The sequence below is a fragment of the Cydia fagiglandana genome, chromosome 2, assembly GCF_963556715.1.
Source record: "Cydia fagiglandana chromosome 2, ilCydFagi1.1, whole genome shotgun sequence".
Taxonomy (NCBI): domain Eukaryota; kingdom Metazoa; phylum Arthropoda; class Insecta; order Lepidoptera; family Tortricidae; genus Cydia; species Cydia fagiglandana.
The window spans coordinates 9,402,292-9,423,210 of record NC_085933.1 but is presented as its reverse complement, the minus strand read 5'-3'; the positions used below and the strand labels follow the sequence as shown (position 1 = coordinate 9,423,210).

General features: G+C 41.1%; 1 protein-coding gene across 10 annotated transcripts in view; it reads right to left on the bottom strand.

Annotated features, from left to right (window-relative positions):
- The window catches only part of LOC134675522 (protein lap4), a 99,259-nt gene that overhangs the window by 14,233 nt on the left and 64,107 nt on the right, over positions 1-20,919 (bottom strand). For 9 of the 10 annotated variants that reach the window (XM_063533814.1, XM_063533831.1, XM_063533788.1 and 6 more), the window contains 14 exons: positions 20,474-20,558; positions 19,613-19,814; positions 17,862-18,052; positions 16,199-16,310; positions 13,431-13,708; positions 13,022-13,117; positions 10,555-10,809; positions 9,119-9,229; positions 8,367-8,546; positions 5,759-5,917; positions 5,295-5,438; positions 1,745-1,840; positions 1,314-1,397; positions 772-891 (listed from right to left, as the gene is read on the bottom strand). In XM_063533814.1, the coding sequence (XP_063389884.1) occupies positions 772-891; positions 1,314-1,397; positions 1,745-1,840; positions 5,295-5,438; positions 5,759-5,917; positions 8,367-8,546; positions 9,119-9,229; positions 10,555-10,809; positions 13,022-13,117; positions 13,431-13,708; positions 16,199-16,310; positions 17,862-18,052; positions 19,613-19,814; positions 20,474-20,558 (2,113 nt within the window). The remainder of the gene's footprint in view (positions 1-771; positions 892-1,313; positions 1,398-1,744; positions 1,841-5,294; positions 5,439-5,758; positions 5,918-8,366; positions 8,547-9,118; positions 9,230-10,554; positions 10,810-13,021; positions 13,118-13,430; positions 13,709-16,198; positions 16,311-17,861; positions 18,053-19,612; positions 19,815-20,473; positions 20,559-20,919) is intronic. The other variant, XM_063533823.1, reaches the window with a different exon arrangement.

Genomic DNA, 20,919 nt, shown 5'->3' with positions numbered 1-20,919 from the left:
ATAAATCCAACAATTACTTGAGACTAAAATATAGTAATTGTATTTAAATGTAATCTAACGTATGATATGTAAAATAAAATATTAAATGTGAAATGTAACACTTTCTTTATGTAAATTTGATGTCCCCGACCTCTTTTTATAACAAAAAACCGAGCAAACAGGCATTTTTGTGCAGCAGTGTTCACGCGCGCGTCTGGTCTCGGTCTAGTGAAAAATCCAAGTGCAACTAGTTTTATTACCCGCGCTAGATTAGATTGACGCGCTAATCTTGTACCTCGGCAGAGGGGAAATAGTGCGAATGCCGCCTCCCTTGCGTGTTGCTCGAAGGGCCAAAGTGAGAGAGCATAATGTAGCACCGAAATTAAACAGCAGCAGATAAGAGTATACAAGATAAATAATCAATATTGCCAATCTCCACACAAAATTGCGTTCCCTCGTATGGTTCTACATGACGAAGAGCACTGGGACATCTTAGTCCAGTTTATCAGTATGATTTTTTACTTTCAACGCCATTTCATAAAATAATTGTTATGTTTAAAACAAATGGCGTTATTATACTCGTTTATGTATGCCATGGTCAGTCAGAGTACCATTGGAAAATATTATATGATAGTTAAAATATCCTCTTAGTAACAGGAACGGAATTCTGTAAAGAGACTAGCAATATTTTTTAGCACTGTCAGTAGGTAGACTATACTTGAGAGCCTGCTATTTAATTGAAACAGAGCCTACATTGTATTGGTGTCGTGTCGGAAATTAATTAAATCTTACCTGAGGTTGAAGGGTGTGTTTCGACATGACGACAGTGGTGGTTTTGTGGTGCGGCTCGGGCGACGTCGGCGGCGCCGGCTCCAGAGCCATGCTCTCCACGGCGTGGACTATATCCAGCACCTAGGTAACGTAATACATGATGATGACATAATGTGATACATGAGTGTTATAGAGTGGGTCGAAACTGTCGAAAGGCACCTTTCATTTTAAGACTACTCCAAACATTGGTCTCTCCAAATTTGACAGAAGACCCAGTAAAACACTCCACAACTAAACATACTCGTATCAGAACACAGATTGAAAATATATAGAAACTTATAACCCTCCTTGCAAAAATCAGAATGATTCTTCGTCACTGTCAAGTCACTTAGGTGTTATAAACAGAAATACACACACACATTCAAATATACACTACAGTAAAATTAGGTACATTAAGTACCTAAATAAGTAGTAAGTCAGTCGGATAGGAAAAATATTATTATCTTATTTTTTTCAAACCGTTTTAAACTAATAACACTAATAATAGAAAAAAAATGTATTACCTTTTCAGGTGTAGACTTCTCCCTCATTTCTGCGACTTGTTTCTCATGTTCAAACTCAACTAGCTCCTTTTGGAATTGCTGCTCCTAGTTATAAACAATTTGTTATAATGAAATGTTTGCAAATGAAATGATTAATTCCATATGTCTTGTTGTTATCATAATTAAATAATCTAATTGTCTCTCCAACTCGTCTGCTTTTCGAGAGAAAGATCATGAGTGACTTTAAAATAAATGAACAGTTCCTTCGATTTTTCCAGGATCAGATCATGACCTGACCAACAGTGAAGTATAATCCTTTCTTTCAAACAAGACAAGATATAATTTTCCAAATAGGTTCAGCTGTTTTCGATGAATCGGGGATCAAAGGTCACTACGAATAGAAAACCTTAGAAAGCAGCTAATAATAATAACGTTCAGAATATAAAGACTACCTGTTGGTGCTGATGTACAGAATCATCCCGGTCTAAGCTTGACGTTGAGTGAGATAGAGAGCCGCCTGTGTCTGCCGTTCCACTTTCGCTACCAGTCTGTTTAGGACAAAAATATATTATTTAATTGAGTTATTCTATGTAATCAATGTATGGGAAAATGAAACAAATTAATATAGTTTTCAAACCTGTGTGACGTGATACATCTAGGTGTACTGTTTAAAATGCACCACTCTCCCCCCCCCCCTCCACCTGACGGTCGACCCCCCCCCCCCACCTTGAAATGTGTCCCCGTTGGTAGTTTTTTGGCATTCTCACGAAAACTATAATAGATATCAAAAAAGTGTCAAGGACAGAATTAATCCTCATTAAATTTAGAACAAAAATGGTCTTATGTGTTTTATTATAAGTTGGACGGTATTCAAGCTATAAGTACTTGTATAACCTTAAAATAACAAAATAACCATACTAGTATGACGAAATGCAGAATATCTTCAAAACGGCTAGACCGATTTTAATAAAATATACCTAAAAAATCACCGCAGTAAAGCCAGCTATCAAACAAAAGAAACTACATCAAAATCGGTTCATCCGTTTCGGCGTTACGAAGTCACAGGTAAACACAGAAATACAAAATTTTTTCTACTGCACCCAATAATTTTGTAAACCGATTAATTTTGATCAATTATTTTAATGGGATCATGTCCCTTGAAGTTTTAGCTTTACGAAAAGTTAAAAAACATGGAAAACGGCCCAGTATTTTTCAAATTATCGGCATTTTCCCGATTTGTGAGTGGTTTCGTGTTATCACGCGCACGAGTTGCCCTTGACCCCTATAAAACGGGGGGTAGGGGAGGGGTTGTTATCAGTCACTTATCAGAAGTTGACCGGTACACATATCCGCATATTTTCCCGTAAAGAAGACCTGTGAAAAATGGAAACCACTGAAGCTGAAGTCCGCCAAGTCGTCCAGCTCAGCTCCTGCAAGAGGGGCGTAGCCAACGTTCAGTAGCTGCCACGCTGAATTTAAGTCAATCTACAGTTTGCAGAGTTTACCAGAGGTTCCAACGGACTGGATCCTTTACTTCAAGACCAAGAAGCGGCCGCAAAAAGTGTACATCAGAGAGGGACGACCGCTTCATTGTAACAACATCTCTCCGAGATCGACACCTGACAAGCGTTGCCATCCAGCAGCGTCTGCGTGAGATACGAGGAGTGGCTGCCAGTGAGTGGACAGTAAGAAGAAGACTTAAGAAAGCGAACTTGACACCCAGGAGGCCTGCAACGGGGCCCAGATTGCTGGCGCGACACCGTACAGCCCGAAGAGAGTTTGCAGAAAATCATATGGACTGGACCATTGAGCAATGGACCCCAGTTCTCTTCTCGGACGTGTGCAGAATATGCTTGAATGGATGTGACCGAAGAGGAAGAGTCTACAGAAGGCCAGAAGAACGGTTCGCCCAATGTTGCTTCTCCGAAAGGGTCGCGCCACGGCCCCCGCCAGGCACGAAAACCAGCTCTGTTCGCGCGTCGTAGGAAACGTCGTCCCAGAACATCACGGATCCACCGCCATAGGCGACCCTTTCGGAGAAGCAACATTGGGCGAACCGTTCTTCTGGCCTTCTGTAGACTCTTCCTCTTCGGTCACATCCATTCAAGCATATTCTGCACACGTCCGAGAAGAGAACTGGGGTCCATTGCTCAATGGTCCAGTCCATATGATTTTCTGCAAACTCTCTTCGGGCTGTACGGTGTCGCGCCAGCAATCTGGGCCCCGTTGCAGGCCTCCTGGGTGTCAAGTTCGCTTTCTTAAGTCTTCTTCTTATTGTCCACTCACTGGCAGCCACTCCTCGTATCTCACGCAGACGCTGCTGGATGGCAACGCTTGTCAGGTGTCGATCTCGGAGAGATGTTGTTACAACGAAGCAGTCGTCCCTCTCTGATGTACACTTTTTGCGGCCGCTTCTTGGTCTTGAAGTAAAGGATCCAGTCCGTTGGAACCTCTGGTAAACTCTGCAAACTGTAGATTGACTTAAATTCAGCGTGGCAGCTACTGAACGTTGGCTACGCCCCTCTTGCAGGAGCTGAGCTGGACGACTTGGCGGACTTCAGCTTCAGTGGTTTCCATTTTTCACAGGTCTTCTTTACGGGAAAATATGTGGATATGTGTACCGGTCAACTTCTGATAAGTGACTGATAACAACCCCTCCCCTACCCCCCGTTTTATAGGGGTCAAGGGCAACTCGTGCGCGTGATAACACGAAACCACTCACAAATCGGGAAAATGCCGATAATTTGAAAAATACTGGGCAGTTTTCCATGTTTTTTAACTTTTCGTAAAGCTAAAACTTCAAAGGACATGATCCCATTAAAATAATTGATCAAAATTAATCGGTTTACAAAATTATTGGGTGCAGTTGAAAAAAAATTGTATTTCTGTGTTTAACTGTGACTTCGTAACGCCAAAACGGATGAACCGATTTTGATGTAGTTTCTTTTGTTTGATAGCTGGCTTCACTGCGGTGATTTTTTAGGTATATTTTATTAAAATCGGTCTAGCCGTTTTGAAGATATTCTGCATTTCGTCATACTAGTATGGTTATTTTGTTATTTTAAGGTTATACAAGTACTTATAGCTTGAATACCGTCCAACTTATAATAAAACACATAAGACCATTTTTGTTCTAAATTTAATGAGGATTAATTCTGTCCTTGACACTTTTTTGATATCTATTATAGTTTTCGTGAGAATGCCAAAAAACTACCAACGGGGACACATTTCAAGGTGGGGGGGGTCGAGCGTCAGGTGGAGGGGGGGGGGGGGAGTGGTGCATTTTAAACAGTACACCTAGACGTATCACGTCACACAGGTTTGAAAACTATATTAATTTGTTTGTCTGAAAACATATAATGACTGTATTAATTTATCTATACGTCAACATGACTAATGAGGAAGCACACTGAAAGGTTAGGACAGATGTCACCTCAGCAACCCGACATTGTTTATGTTTTGTTGTCAAGTATCATATGCGAATATTTTAGTAATACTTGTGATTATTAAAGTGAAACGTATTCATTTATGTCTGTACGGGAACTGCAAACCGAGCTTCAAAGGAGAAATGCTACAGTTGGTGGAAAAAAGGCTGATTTGATACAAAGATAATCACTTAATATATTTGAGGTTATCTTGTGTATTTCACCGTTTATTCAAATTTTCGAAACTCACGTGCAGTTTTTCCTTTTAAAGATAAAGATAGTTTATTCAAGTAGGCATATTACAATACGCTTATGAACGTCAAATAAACCTAAACCGGCTCCAACCGTAAAATTACAAGTGTTCGATCGAAAACAAAGCTTTGGTATATACCTGGGTCACCTGGATGTACAAGAAGGCGTTTCATATACGCGGGCGTATATGAAACGCCAAACAAACCAAACTACGACATTATCAGATAGGTACGCAAAGTCGTGATGCGTATGGAGTACAGCATGTGTGGTCAAGCCATTATGATCTAAAAGTCAAAATTATGTATAGAGGATGTTTGCGACTTACGTGGTACTTCTCGGGGCGCGAGTAGCCGTGGCACACGATGAGGTGCAGCGGCGCGTTGGTGGCGGAGCGCAGTGCGTTCACCGCCTCGTTGTGCGTGGCGCCCAGCAGCGACACGCCGTTCACCTCCAGCAGCCGCATGCCCACCTACACATATCAAACGTTCAAATCATAGGATATTTCCATCATTGATGTAGTTGGGCATTTTCCAAAAAACTGTACTATTTACTTTGTTTAGAAAAATCAGCTTTTGATATAGGTATCTACTTATTCTGAATTACGAGGACTATCCATTTATTAAGGAAACAAAAGTGTCCGGAATCGATAGTTTTGTGACGCATTTTCACAAAACTGACATCCAAAATTAAAATCAAAAACTGGTTTTAGTGCCATAATTATAATATGAATTATTTGGTCGACTCAGTTTATGGGAAAACAGCTAATAAAAGGCCAAAAGTTGGTCTCACCTTGAGCCTTCCATCCCGCCTGGCCGCCCCGCCGCTGTTGATCTTGGAGATGAACACGCCCTCGTCGTTGGGGTCGTTGGGGTTGCCGCGCTGCCCGTTCAGCCCGCCCTTTATGTGCATACCGAGTTTCTCGCCCTCTTGCTTTACTATCGTTAGGTCCTGTTTGGTAAACGTCACAATGTTTAACCAATTTGGTCACAAACTAGCTTATTAAAGTTTTCCCATTACTTAGGGTGGTGTTCCACCTATTCAATTTCTTTGTCCAATGTGTATTGCGCCTCACATTTTGCTTTAATGAGGGAGTAAGACGCACTGACAAAGAAATTGGACAGGTAGGATACCACCCTTACTAAGCGTATCGCCTAAGATTAACTAACATAAAGATTCCGAAATCATAGTAGTTATTGTTATTATTACGGCTCGATGTCAGATTTTATACACCTGAGGCGAAACCTTCGGCAGGAATGAAAAACTGATGCAGTTCATTGTGTGTCAAAGGGAGTGACGTATGTAATATTGGTTGGGCCTTACTATAGTATTTTTTTAATAGCTTTAGTCCGGTTACAGTATTCGTAAAAATACATATTTTGCATGTTTTGCGTTTTAAGGTTATAAATAATATTCAGATGCTGACAGCTACAACAGCTATCACTATAGGCAAGCCATTTGAAAAATACTATAGGATCACAGTGTAAAACGTTATTACTATAATAACTTGACATTATATGACATATCCTGGAGTTGCAATACATCATTCTCGTCATTCATAAATAATAAATACATGAAGTACCTACTGCTCATGCAAAAAGACACAACATTTCATGCACTATACATTACAATATTCTAGCACAAGACAGTCTAACTTCACCCGGAACTTACAAGACAACATCACAGAATAATAAAATACTTGTCTTTTGTAAAAAGCTGTTTAAAAAAAAATTTTACAGGGTTTCTATTTGAACTCTTTAATTCTAGGTACTTATAGGGGATCCACTAACATCTACTGAATGATTAGGCAATGCTTTCTCATTCGCGCTACGTTTGTTATATCTGTAGCTATTCCAAATCTTGATTTTATTTTAAAGTTTTGGTTCAAGAAAAACCGGGACGGGTATACTGAATATTGAAAGTACATCTACGTAGAGTGTAAGCGTCATACTATAACCATTCAAAACGACGTTAGCTGAGCACAGTGACTTTGGGAGGGGTACGGTTTCGACACACATATCTGGTAAAGTAACACACATAGGTCTGAGATCGCCGGGTGAGGACTTACAGTTGCGTCAACAATCTCAACTTGAACGAGTGTCTGAACGAACGCCGCGCGGTCGTCGAGTGCACGTGTGGAACAAAACAATGATTTGGATGTTATTGCAAATGTTTAAAAGCTACTCCGTTATGAATTACGCGGGTCTAATTCCCGACCGAGGGACAGATTGATTATTCTTCTATATTTGGTAACCAAATATAGGCTTAAATTTTTATGTACGTACGCGTTTTAATCCTTCTTAGATAAGTCGGGTGGTAATGTATGTTTGCATCAATAAAAATCAAGCCGCAGAAGTTTGCAGTGTGTAAATAGATATCTAATATCGACGGCCTGTGTAAGATGCAAGAGAATAATGCGCTACATTATGTGGCAGAGTACACGTGTATCTTTTCTGACTACTTGCAGCGGTAAGCGACAGTTATACCTACTAAACAAGTTTTCATCAAAATCAAAATCCTCTGTAGTTAAAGTACATAAACCTTACATGATAAGCAATATGCAAATACTTCTGTTTCGTTCACTGCAATTTTGCCAAATACTACGGTAAGCAATACTCAATCTGTCTACTAATAACCACATTACGTATATATTAATGGTCATCCAATGACTCACAACCCGACCACTCGCTTTCATGCAAAACACTGCGCGACTTACTTGCGTGTAAGTACATACAAATTAAAAACATAATTAATACATATTCATGTGCATTTTTAAACTAAATGAGTTTTTAGTTGATTGACAAATGTTTATGTCAACTAATATTTATTTACTTAGTTTTCAAACCTTATCAATTGTAGATTTGAGCAAATGTGTTCAAATACTCTTAGGTACAAATATTACTATACTTATGGTAATTGTCCTTTCAATGGCATGGGTTACGTATCTCTTCTGACCGTAGCACAGACAACTGAGTATTCACAGACATACTAAGAGAAAAGTTCGATTACTGAATCAGATGCTGCACGGCGCCATGAATTAAGTGACTTGATTGTCAACAACTTGTCATCCTTGAACGTTGAACAATTGATATGATAAGATAATTGTGTCGTTTGTCTGCGCTACATGCCTTAGGCTCGAAGCTGTTGTTAGTGATCCGAAAGACTCGAGCCTTTTAGCTCTTTTTTTAGGGCTGGACTCATCTCTAGAAGCCTAAAAGGCTAAAGGCTAAGGCCTTTTCTATTTAGTTAGTAAAATAGGCTTTTAACCTTTTAGGTGTCAAGAGATGAGGCGAGCCCTAAAAAAAAAGAGCTAAAAGGCTCGAGTCTTTCGGATCACTAGTTGTTGTGAAGCAACAGTTGGACCGGACCGGACAGTAAAGCATCACCATGTAGTACTGACCTGGAAGCCGAGCGGCAGCGGGTCGTGGCGCACGGTGAGCGTGAGCGTGGGCCCGGGCTGCAGCAGCAGCTGCACGGCGTCGCGGTGCGTGGCGCCCGTCAGCTCGTGGCCGTTCACCTTCAGCAGCCGGTCGCCCATGCGCAGCTTGCCGGACCGCGCCGCCACGCCGCCGGGAACCACCTGAACGATATGTTTAGACTCACATTCAAGTGCCGTTTGACTATTAGAGCCGGTATAGACGGACTGCAACCCAACTGCAACTTGTATGGTACCTGCACACCGACATTGCAGGCCAAACAAATTGCAGTCGGGTTGTAGTCCTTCTGTATCCGGGGTAAAACTAACACCACTAACACCGGGTCAAGAAGTCTTCATGGAATCGTCATAGTGTGCGTCTTGTCCACAGTTCATCTTATCCCATCTCACCTCACAATAGTTAAACACATGAAACCGTAAGCCAATGCTGCCAATGTGGGTACTTACATCCCAAAGCAGTGTTTCAATGTTCGCCACACAAAAATACTCTTTTTATTCAATCGATTAAAATGACAGGGTGTAATGTAACTTGGCTTAAAGTGAGGGCTGTCTACAATGTTTCTACCTCCTGTTATTTTACTTATTTATTTCAGAAACAATCCTTTCACAAAAAGAGTAAATACATAGTATTTTAAGTTTAAACCTTAAGTTTCATTAGGTAATATATTAGAATTTTACAATGAAACATATAAATTAAAATATTTGGCTATACTTACATGAGATATAAATATTCCAGGTTCCTTTCCCCCGAATGGCACACACGAATGATCCGTACCACCTATGATACTGAATCCAAGAGAGCCTCCTTCCTTTACCAAAACCACATCCTGCAACAAGGAAATTCTGTTGTAATACGATATATTAGGTCAGTGGTTGGAGCTTTGAAGCTTCAAGCGTAGTTTTAACGGTAAGTAATCTCTTTGGAGGATTGAGCTGGCAAATAGATTTTGATTTCTAAGGTGGAATTTTATACAATGGTTTAACCAAATGTTTAGTTGTAGCAACCTCTTTAAGCAATAAGTGCGTATTTTTTTGTAGCAATTCAAGTGATAACCGGCATTTTAATTTTCAAAGCCAATTCCAAGCGGATGGTAGCTCTCCATCCGAGGAATTGCACTATGCCCAGCACCAACAGCACAAATGCCAGACAATTTCAATCACTTGTGACAAAAATTTACTGATTGTGTAAAATGAGAAAAGTCTAAGACAATTTCGTGCATCGAATTTGTCAGATAAACGAGATGACGCTATTGGGCTTCATACGTTACGCGGTAACTTTGGTTGTCAAAATTTGACTTTCGACAATTCAGTGATCAGAAAACATATTGTACAACGCCATCTGTTTCGGCTGTCAAACTAGCGGACACGTTTTTATCTTAGCCTCTTCTTCTATTTTTACCTCTCTCTTACAATCAGTAACTCTTTGCATGTGAGAAAAACAATCCAGCTCTTAAGAATCGTACGAGAGAGACAATTGATGATATCTCGCGTGTCCGCTTTTTGATTAACTTCTAGAGGCGGTTTGTTTGGTCTAGGCATACCTAAATACCAGATAAGTGTATTTAAACATTCACACTTTACCAGTTAGGAACCTAGTTATTGTAAAATAACTCGTAAGTTTTAATGAGCGTTTTCTAGGAGTGAGCGTGCAGCAGCAGCGGTGTCTCGGTGCAACGTCGAAGCCTTATTTACAGGCGGTTGGTCAACAGCTCTAAAGTATGGCGATAATATGTGCCCGCTTTACATTTACTTTATTAGGATCTGGCTATGTAAGTCTGCACTGAAATAATATGGCAACACCACCAAAAGCGTAAACTGCTATGAAAATTTGGCAATATGGGGCCCGTTTCTCAAAAACTTGTAACTTGTAATACAAGTGGAAGTACTTTTCTAACAAAAGCTGTCAAAAAGTGACATTCGCTTGTATTACAAGTTACAAGCTTTTGAGAAACGGGCTCACAAACCGCCACCACCGGTCGAGTGCTGTATTTCACTGCAAATTTACCATTACCGGTCCCAACAACTGGTTGAAAGCTAGGCAAATAAGCCAGAATCTAAGACATCAAATAAACGGGACGGATACGAATATTCAGTATCGGTGTGTACGAAGCGGGCACGTATAAACGCCGAGCGTGGTACCGTGTTATCTTACTTCGATGATGAGCGGCGCGAGCAGCTGGTTGTCGGTGATGCGGGTGACGGTGGTCTCGGTGAAGGTGGACTTGGTGATGGTCTCGGTGACGCGGCCGAGCGCGGCGGGCGGCGGCGGCAGCAGCGCGGCGGGCGCGGCGCGCTCCACGGTGACGCGCACGCCGCGCTCCACCGGCTCCGCCGCCGGCCGGCGCGCGCCCAGGAAGTGCGCCGGTATCATCGCTTGGAACTCCTCGTTCGTTATCGGCCGAGAGGGCTGCGCGTTTAACACGTTCACATCAGACACAGAACTCGTTTAGGTCACAATTTGGGTATACAGGTTGGCTCTACTGATGAGTTTCATTGCTGACACCGCATGATTTGTCGATGATAACGGTTAAATTACAGTAGCCAGTGAATTTATTTCTTCAGAGACCCGGCAGGGGTTGCTTGATACAACTTTAGTTGCTTAATTTAACGGTTTCAAACGTGCCCTTTCCTTTACTTATTTTCATATTATGTTTTGATGTGCGTAGAAGCGCTAGTAAACCGCCTGTAACCGGTGAACATATTTAAAAAAAAATACCTAGGCACAACCGGAGAAATTGGAGTCGGGTAACAAATAGGCCGAGGTATGACTTTAGATAGGTGAGAGAGGTGATTGAGGTGAATACTTCAATGTATTGGAAAGTAGATTAAGATATTATCCCGGTTTATTGTTATTCGTACCTGGTTGAAAAGATTGAACTGTGAACAGTTAAATGTCCAACTAGGGCAGTGGTGGGCAAAGTACAGCCCGCGGGCCATCACCGGCCCGCGAATGGATTTTATACGGCCCGCCGCCGGTCCTATCAAATAATTAGTATATGGCATTGGCCTCCGATTATCACAAATCAAAATAAATTTTGGCTACAATTCTGGCCCTCCACTTAAATTTCCTTAACTTTCTGGCCTCCATGGGCCCCATGAAGAAACTTTGCCCACCACTGAACTAGGGTCTGTAGTTATTAGAAGTCAAATGACATTAGCCTTTTCCCACATAGGACCTGCGCTAATATTTGGGGTTCCATCGCCGAGAAAACCCTAAGCTCCAAATTATGACCCGGGATACAACCATGAAAACGCGAAAATGTCCTCAGAACTAATTAGTAAGTACATTATCTGTCAAATGATCATAAGTTATTTCAGATATTGCGTTTTTCTCTATAAACAGTATAAACCTGCGAGATGCTTGCTGCTTGATGCTGCTACCATGCTTTATGTTATGAGCAGAGATCAGCGGGGGTGAGCTATTTGCCTTATAATATGACGTAAGACATGTCAAATTATAAGGTAAATTAAATACTTAAATAGCTCACCCCCAAGAAAAGAAGAGTAAGAGTAAGAGAGAGAGTGGTAAGAGTCCAGTTCTGGTTTCCCCCAGGGATCTCCACAATTACCGATCGCGCGGTGTCATCTACCGGCACAACGTCTGGCCATCTTGCTTGGTTTTTGTTTGTCTTGTCTTGTTTTTAAATGGCTTTGATTAAATATTGTAGATAATCGTAAGATTTTTGTTTTACCGGATAGGGAGAAAAAACATACAACATTCTGAGTACCCTCAGTTGTCTGTGGAATTGAGCCATATTACTTATTAACAACAAGTACTACGTATCGCCCTAAAGCGATAAGATTCGATAAACTGATAACACACCCCACTTGATCAAGGTTGGAATGTCTGACGACATTACATTCCACTTAGTATGTGAATATACACATTTGTATCAGATTACTGTAAGTAGCGATCGTCTGGTATGAGCTAAATTTAGAACAGGAAGCATCCTCTGTCGGGTACTTACTTGAATAATAATATTAGAGTATGCATTCCTATAAGCAAAACCTTTTCGAAACTAACCCATGCTATTTCATCCCATTCAGCAATAAGTCGTTTCTACATACGCGCATAATGTATTCTTGCATATTCTTGACCGGTGCTCCTTTGATCATGCAGTAATATATGCAGAAATATATGCTACATTCTAATATTGAGAGAAGTTTTTAATTTCAATGTATTTGCAATTGAAATGTTCATCTAACTGTCCATGCGGTGCCGCAAATCACACAAATAGCTTTGAGAAACATCACGCTAAAGATTGTGCGTTGTCTCTGTTCTAAGTGTCTGAAAAAAGTAAAATAATGTTACGTTAACGTGGACTAACATGAAATGTACAGATTTAAATGCCAACGGTTTGTTATCAACGTTCGCGTAGGATAACCGGGTCTCGCCATCCCGAAATATGAGCTCTATATTTCGAGACGCGTAAGACGCGGCATCTTCCGCCGCCATTTTGGAAACCGTGACGTTAAAATGCTACTAATAAAGTGATATAGAATACGTATAATAATGGTGTAAAGCTGTATCAGACAAGCACGGGATGTGAACGTGTTAAACCGATATGTAACCATCACCTGCGAACGTTGGGCATTACATCAAGTAAATCGGTCCTTACCTGAATGTCATCAAACACGTCGTCAGTAGATCCGTGCATGTTATTGGCGCCGGGGGTTAAGGGCGTGCTAGTGCTGTTAGTCGACGATTTCGTGGCCTGCAGTAACAATTCGTTTACATCATTATTAATAACATCGTACAGCGTTCAAGAGGTTGGTAATTTTATTCGTTTATTTTATTGACATTACTTTAAGCTACTAATGATCTACTTTAACTACCGTGTCTAAAAATACGTGCTTTAATATAAACATAATCTAAAACTACAATTGTGCGTATTTTCTGAAAATTTAATTACAGCTTATTAAAGTAAAATTTGCCAAGAATTTAAATTTAGGAGGGAACGGCACTATAAGCAGTGGTTCAAAAGACAGAGGCTGTCAAAGCGTCGCACGGGCTCGACTAGGCCTCACCTGTCCGTTGGGTTGGCTCAGCCTCCTCGGCGCCGGCTGCGGCGGGACCGCGTTGGGTGCAAAAGTGGTCTGTTTCTGGGCATGCTGTTGTGTCTGCTGTACTGGTGCCTGTGTCTGTGTGGGTGCGACATGCACGTGTGTGTCACGCGGTAGAGTGTGATTTGCTACATGTGCACTGATGTGATTGGTGGGTTTCTGTGCCGGAGCGTTCACATTCGGCAGGCTGGTCTTGTGCTCTCTCACTTCGTCTGACGTTGACTTGCGCGCGAGCGTTTCGCCTGAACGAGACAAAAGTAGTTATATAAAACTTAACCAAAGCATTTAAGTAATATTATTACTTATACAGATACGTAACAGATGACATGTATGAATTTGAACGACTTTTGCTATAATTTGCTACATACGATTTCAAGGACGTCAAAATCGTTTCACCTTCATGATATGTACAAATAGCAACACTTAACCAAAGCATTTAAGTAATATTATTACTTATACAGATACGTAACAGATGACATGTATGAATACGAACGATTTTTGCTATAATTTGCTACATACGATTTCAAGAACGTCAAAATCGTTTCACCTTCATGATATGTACAAACAGCAACACTCCTAACACATCACTCCCACCTTAAATTGTTAACTGTATATCGGTGGACCTTATTACAAAAGGCATAAGGTCCACTGATGTACAGTTAACAGTGTGGGCGATGATATTACCTAGCATACTAAAGCAATTCGCAAATCTCTGCAATTTTTTTTGCAGACTTTGTCATGGACTGGTTTATCGGGTACAATCACGTGACGAATGCATTGTCTTATTTGAAAGTTGTAATTTATGATGATAGATGCACATATGGGACAAGTAGATAAAATAAAAGATTGATAAGATGGATTCGTTGCGAGCTGGGTAAATATTAATAATACCAAGTCCTCACAGCGTCACATTATTGAAGAACTAATTTATTATTATATTTTATTTAATATTTACTTATGCTCTGCTCAGCGTCCGACGACAACTGGAGACGTAGGTCTAAGGGATTTATGGTGTAAAACTAGCGACCCGCCCCGGCTTCGCACGGGTTAACAAATTATACACCTAAACCTTCCTCAAGATACGAGTATGGTGGAGGGTAGACAGTGGCGGGACTTCCATACAAGCCCAAAAGCCGGGCTTGCCCTAAGGCAACTAATTGCCTTACCGAAATTACGTAGTGATAAGATCAATAAAGATTATTTTGAAAATCGCGCGCCAAACGAACCCGTATTATTAAATTCAAGCCACAGCGGCCTCGAACCGCGGCACGAGCGTGTTGCAAAATTATGCCGCGGCGTGGCGCCTCGTCCGCGCGAACTAAATCAGGCGGAGGATGTTCTAGCTATCCTGCTCGAACTCGCACTCGTTGGCTTGCAACCGTGCTTGCTTTTTCGTCCCGCTCTGGGCACTATCAGCCTACAAACCGTCAAAGAACGATGTAACTATTTGTTGGTATGTATAGCAATTTTATAAGACGATTTATGCTTGGATTTTGTGTGAAGTTAGCTGCATAAGTTCGCACAGCGCGCGTTCGCGTTTACTTCAAGTGTATTATTATTTAGTTGAGCCGAGTCAGTGGTCGAGTCGAAAGTAACGAAAGTTTGTTTAAGTGAATTTGATTAAATAGTGAATGTGAATTTGTTCATCGTTGTGGCGCTTAGTTTAATAAGTGTTAACAATGGATCAAGAAGTGGTTCCTTGTGACGGTTTGAAATGCGTCCACGTTTTAGTCAACCAAAACAAGGTAAAGTCTTTGACCTTTGTCGAAAAACGGGACCTAATTTCCGCGGCAAAACCAACACCCGACTTGTGTATTTCTCAGTCAAGTCAGTCGCGTAAGAGAAATTTCTGTAGGGCCGTCTACAAAACTCATTGGATTGTTGGTTGTTCCCATACAAATAAGATGTATTGCTGGTGTTGCATATTTTTTTCGAACGATATTAACGTTTGGAATACTTCTGGCTATAACGATTTAAATAATTTATCTGGAGCAATAAAGAGGCACATGAATTCCGGTAAACATATGTGTGCAGTGATTTCTTTTAGCAATTTTGGGAAACAAAGGATCGAGGCCTCTTTGTCGCGACAATTATCAGAAGAAATATCAAAACATAACATGCGTGTTGACAACAATCGTAGTGTTTTTCAGAGGTTAGTCGATATTGTGTGCCATTTAGCACAGCAAGAACTTCCTTTTAGAGGACACGATGAGTCAAACACTTCATTAAATAGGGGCAATTTTTTGGAACTTGTATCGTTGCTATCAAAATATGACGGCGTTCTAGAAAAACATGTTCAAAGCGACAAACCAAGCTCGAGCTATTTGTCTAACAAAATACAAAATGACATTATTCATTCCGTAGCAGACGTGCGCTATGATTAGCTCGCCTCGTCACGCTAGCAGATGCATTTGACCCCGAAGAGTGAAGATTGGACAGTTATTACGAAAACATATCTTTCGGCTTGCCCTACTCCAAAACCCTAGGCACGCTACTGAGGGTAGACTTAGTTTTTCTGCCAACAAACTGTTCTGCAGTTTGGAAGATAAGTGCGTTTATTACAATGTAATTTATTTATGGATTAAATAAATAAAAAAAGAATCACTCTATTGATAGGTGAAAACCGCATGACAATCCGTCTAGTAGTTTTTGAGTTTATCACGAACATACAGACAGACGCGGCGGGGGACTTTGTTTTATAAGGTGTAGTGATGATAGGGTATGACAGGAACCTTGTTCGGGGGTGATGGTCCGCTGCAGCACCAGCCGCACGAACCGCTCGTGGCCGGTGAGCAGCGCTACCGCTGCTTCGTGACGCGCATTCTCCATTTCCACACCGTTGATCTGCAATTTTACGTTGGACACTTCGGGTGGTATTCCATCTGTCCAATATCGTTGTCTAATGTCATTGCATCTCACTCTCTCATTAAGCAAAATGTGAGACAAAATACACATTGGACAAATTAATTGGACAGGTGGAATACCACCCTTAAGGCTTATTTAAACGGTGCGAGAACTCGCATGCGAGTTTCATTACATTGCGCTATTTGATTGGTCGGCTGAATTGGATGTAAACATAACCATTCGAGTTCACGCGACTTCTAAATAAGCTCTTAGTCACTATTCGCAGAATCGACCATCTGTTTCTTGGTAACGCGGTGCAATCTAGATAACAATCGAGTTGATAATGATAGGTACCGGCCGATGGAAATAATTATCCTATTTCTGCTATTTTATTACCACTCTCGAAAGTAATTCAATAGTGACGGGACCTTCGCTTTAATCGTCATAAATGTACAGCAAAAGAATAAAAACTACAGTTTACGACCCATTGTACGTCCACTCAGTTTCCACATTCATGACGCATAACGATAACATTTCAATAAAAAAAAACTTAATATGCATTAGTATTTAACCAACTATTTTTAAAATAATTTGAAGATGCTACTGTCTCAAATGCTCAGATTAGTGTTTAAAAAAAAACACAGAGTGCCCTTAGATGTCTATATATAAGTTAATATTAATTATCAATCCTAACTCAACATAATAAATCTACATTGCCTCGGTATAAGGTATGATATCGCGAAACTCATCGAAACGACCTTGTCTTTAACATGCCGTTCTTGGCGACAGCGCCCTCCGGCGAGATACGCGAGATGTAGACGTCGTCACTCTCATTCCGGTACGGGTGGCAAAACTCTTACTCTCGGTTATGCTGAAGCGTTATCATGCCATTTTTGGCGGCAGCACCCTCTGGCGAGATGCGCGAGATGTAGATTGTAGATGACGTCACTCTCATTTCGGTCATCATCAATATGTCAAACTATCTTCGGTACGGGTAACTCTTACCCCCGGTTATGCTGAGGTGTAGCCCGGCTACGATGGGGATCAGAGTCTTGTGGCCCAGTACTTAGGATATAAAATCGCGTAACTCACCGAAACGACCTTGTCCCCGACCATCATCTTGCCGTCCTTGGCGGCGGCGCCCTGCGGCGAGATACGCGAGATGTAGACGACGTCACTCTCATTCCGGTACGTGTGGCAAAACTCTTACTCCCGGTTATGCTGAGGCGTTATCATGCCGTTCTTGGAGGCAGCACCCTCCGGCGAGAAGAGCGAGATGTAGATGACGTCACTCTCATTCCGGTACGTGTGGCAAAACTCTTACTCCCGGTTATGCTGAGGCGTTATCATGCCGTTCTTGGAGGCAGCACCCTCCGGCGAGAAGAGCGAGATGTAGATGACGTCACTCTCATTTCGGTCATCAATATCTCAAACTATCTTCGGCACGGGTAGCAAAACTCTTATCCCCGGTTATGCTAAGGCGTAGCCCGGCTACCATGGGGATCAGGGTCTTGTGGCCCAGTACTTATGATATAAAATCGCGTAACTCACCGAAACGACCTTGTCCCCGACCATCATCTTGCCGTCCTTGGCGGCGGCGCCCTGCGGCGAGATACGCGAGATGTAGATGGCGTCGCTGTCATCCCGGTACGGCGGAGAGCCCTTGCCGCCGGCTATGCTGAACCCGAGGCCGGCTCCGTCGCGGATCAGGGTCGTGTGGACTAGGACTTTCTGTTGATATGCTGCAATTCAAATTATATTCTACTTTAATATTTATTTCGCAAAAAAATATCAACTTTCAGACACCCTGTACTTTGTTAAAATTACTAACAAGAACACATCCTCCTCGCATCCTCTCGCGCATGAGAGGAGACCTGTGCTCAGCAGTGGGACGTATATAGGCTGAAATGATGATCATGATGATGATTAACAAGAAGTGGACCAACATGAACATGATTTACGTCAACGGCTATTCAAATCAATTACAAATTTATGCGAACTAAAGATAAATTTGATACGCATCATAGCATAACAGCAAAGAACACAAATCTGTTGGCTATACATTCCAATATTTAACATTATATAATAATTACACGCTTTTTAGCGATTGTTCACCGGTAAACCACTTATATAAATATACTTCGATGGTTAATAGAAACGACAAATTAATGACTTGCAAAAATTTAACACAGGAAAACTCCAGATTCATTATTTGGCAGTCAATTGAACATGATTTACTACACAAATCAGAGGTCAACCATTTAGTTAACCTTCACCTTAATTGTTGGACACCGGGAACCGTATTAAAGTGCTATCGAGCCATAAACGGCATGATCATTGACTTTGATTTTAAGTACATCCAAAGAATTTTGAATCGAGGTCAACATTACACACCCAATCGATTATAAACATAACAATGACTAAATTACGTGACCATGATGACATCATGACTCACGAGTTGATAATGTTATCTTATACATCTTACGGATTAAACATAACATGTCGTGTGTATAAATCGCTTAATGTTTTATTTTTCTATCGTCATTTCCGTATGGTCCCCCTACAAACCGGATGGCTGACATACCAATACTAATGAAGAATTCAGAATATGATTATGATATTAATTAAACGAGTAAGTACGAGCTGTTCGCAAAAAAGATACAAAGATTTTAGTAATTATCATAGTTAAAAACAAATTAACTTCAGAAGGTACCGAGCGTGTTGTAATTTCCACGTCAGTCCCTAAAACGTGTTAAGACAACATTAGATCATCGACTGATAAGCTACTCTCGTGTTTTTATTCACAATCGGTTCGTTCAACTACGCCGTGGAAGCGTAATCAAATCATATTTAGAAATGGTAACAGGACAAGACAACCTTTGCATTACTGCTTAGAATAGTTTATACATTATTTATGTCGTACAGTGTTACTAATGAAAGTTACGAATGACAAAATATACAGTGTGTTTCAGAACGAAAGGCAAAGAAAGAGACCCATTAATGTTTAGGGCATACTGAGCAACTTTTACTATGGGACCAACCCCGGAAACGCGGAAATAAAATTGGATGTTTCATACATTTTGCTGGTCTGATGTTGAAATTTCCTATTGGAGCCATTTTTTTTTCGCGATTTCGGGGTTGGTCCTATAGTAAAAGTTGCTCAGTATGACCTAAACATTAATGGGTCTCTTTTTTGCCTTTCGTTCTGATGCATGCTGTATACCTAAGATGTAATTTGATTAAGTATTGTGATATGGATTGTCTTATATACGTGGAGGTTTAGCGGTTGAAATCATGTTTACCTGGAGGGATGTAGGGCTGCGTAAGCGGCGGCGGGGACGCTTCGAGGCGGTGGTAGGTGTCGGTGGTGACGTGGGCGGTGGGCGAGGGGCTGAAGTTGACATGCTGATTGTTGTTGGAGGGTTTCTGTTCCGGCTCGAACTCCTGCGCGTATGCATTGCCGATTATCAGCGGTTTGGTGGGTATGCCACGTCCTGTCGGTATCTGTGGGAGTTACAAATTGGTTAACAATCGGCAAACCACAGCTAACCTAACCTGCACGCTTGCTCTTCAAGCCACCCAAAAAATGTACACTGAGCTCTTCAATTAGTGAATATAAAATAAGTGGCTCTTTGTTATTCCTAGAACTGAATTATTCTGCAGTTGGCTCTTTTCAAAAGATTGCCGACCCCTGCTCTAGTACAGAGCACAACGTAACTAACAAATGTCAACGGCTTTAAAATACTTATCGATAGTCATGATACATGTGACACACAGCTGTGACCCAATGAATGAATGGTTGTGTTATCAGTCGATTAATTGTACTTAGTAAATAAATTATAGACAACTTTCATATGCCTATGATAAAATGAATACTTTCTAAATTCAAATCTATTATTGTCTCGATTTCTATATTTAGTACGAATAATAATTATGAAGAGTTACCAGCTAACAGCGTAAAATCTGTTCAATAAAACTTTGAAATATTCGATATGAGAAAATCTTAAATGTAAAACTTCAACTTCTCGTCAGCATGACATCATCTTCTTTACATATCTGTAAAATTTAAATATGACTACTATATATTTGATTAATGTAATTATTGGCTTCTCATATGTATGTCAAGTAGTAATATAAACACAGTAAGCACTGTTATAGTTTACCTGTCCGTTTTCCAAGGTCGACACCGTGTCGGTCGTGCTTGACACAGAATGATGGCTCGCCCCACTAGGAGCCCTGCTGTGAGTTCTGTGAAAAACAAAACTGTACTCAGACCGTTTGTAAACTGTTTTCTTACTGTGTAAAATCATTACGCGGCCCGGATAAAGAACAACGCTAAGCTCGGCCTGGACTGAACCTGTTAGACGCTCTACTTGCAAGTAAATGCACAAAATCGATTACCATGTTCCGGAAGATATTTCGTTCAAATTACGTACGTCAAACAAATCTTGGCGGAGGCCCATTATGCACTGTATTGTATGGTAGTAAGAAGAACTTTAACGGCGAATGGTAAGCGATTAGTAACGTAATTACTGGTGATCTGAAACATCGGTTTGTTTGAAAATCATTCGTTCAGCGGCGAGGACGCGTTTGAGTCGGTGTTGTAACA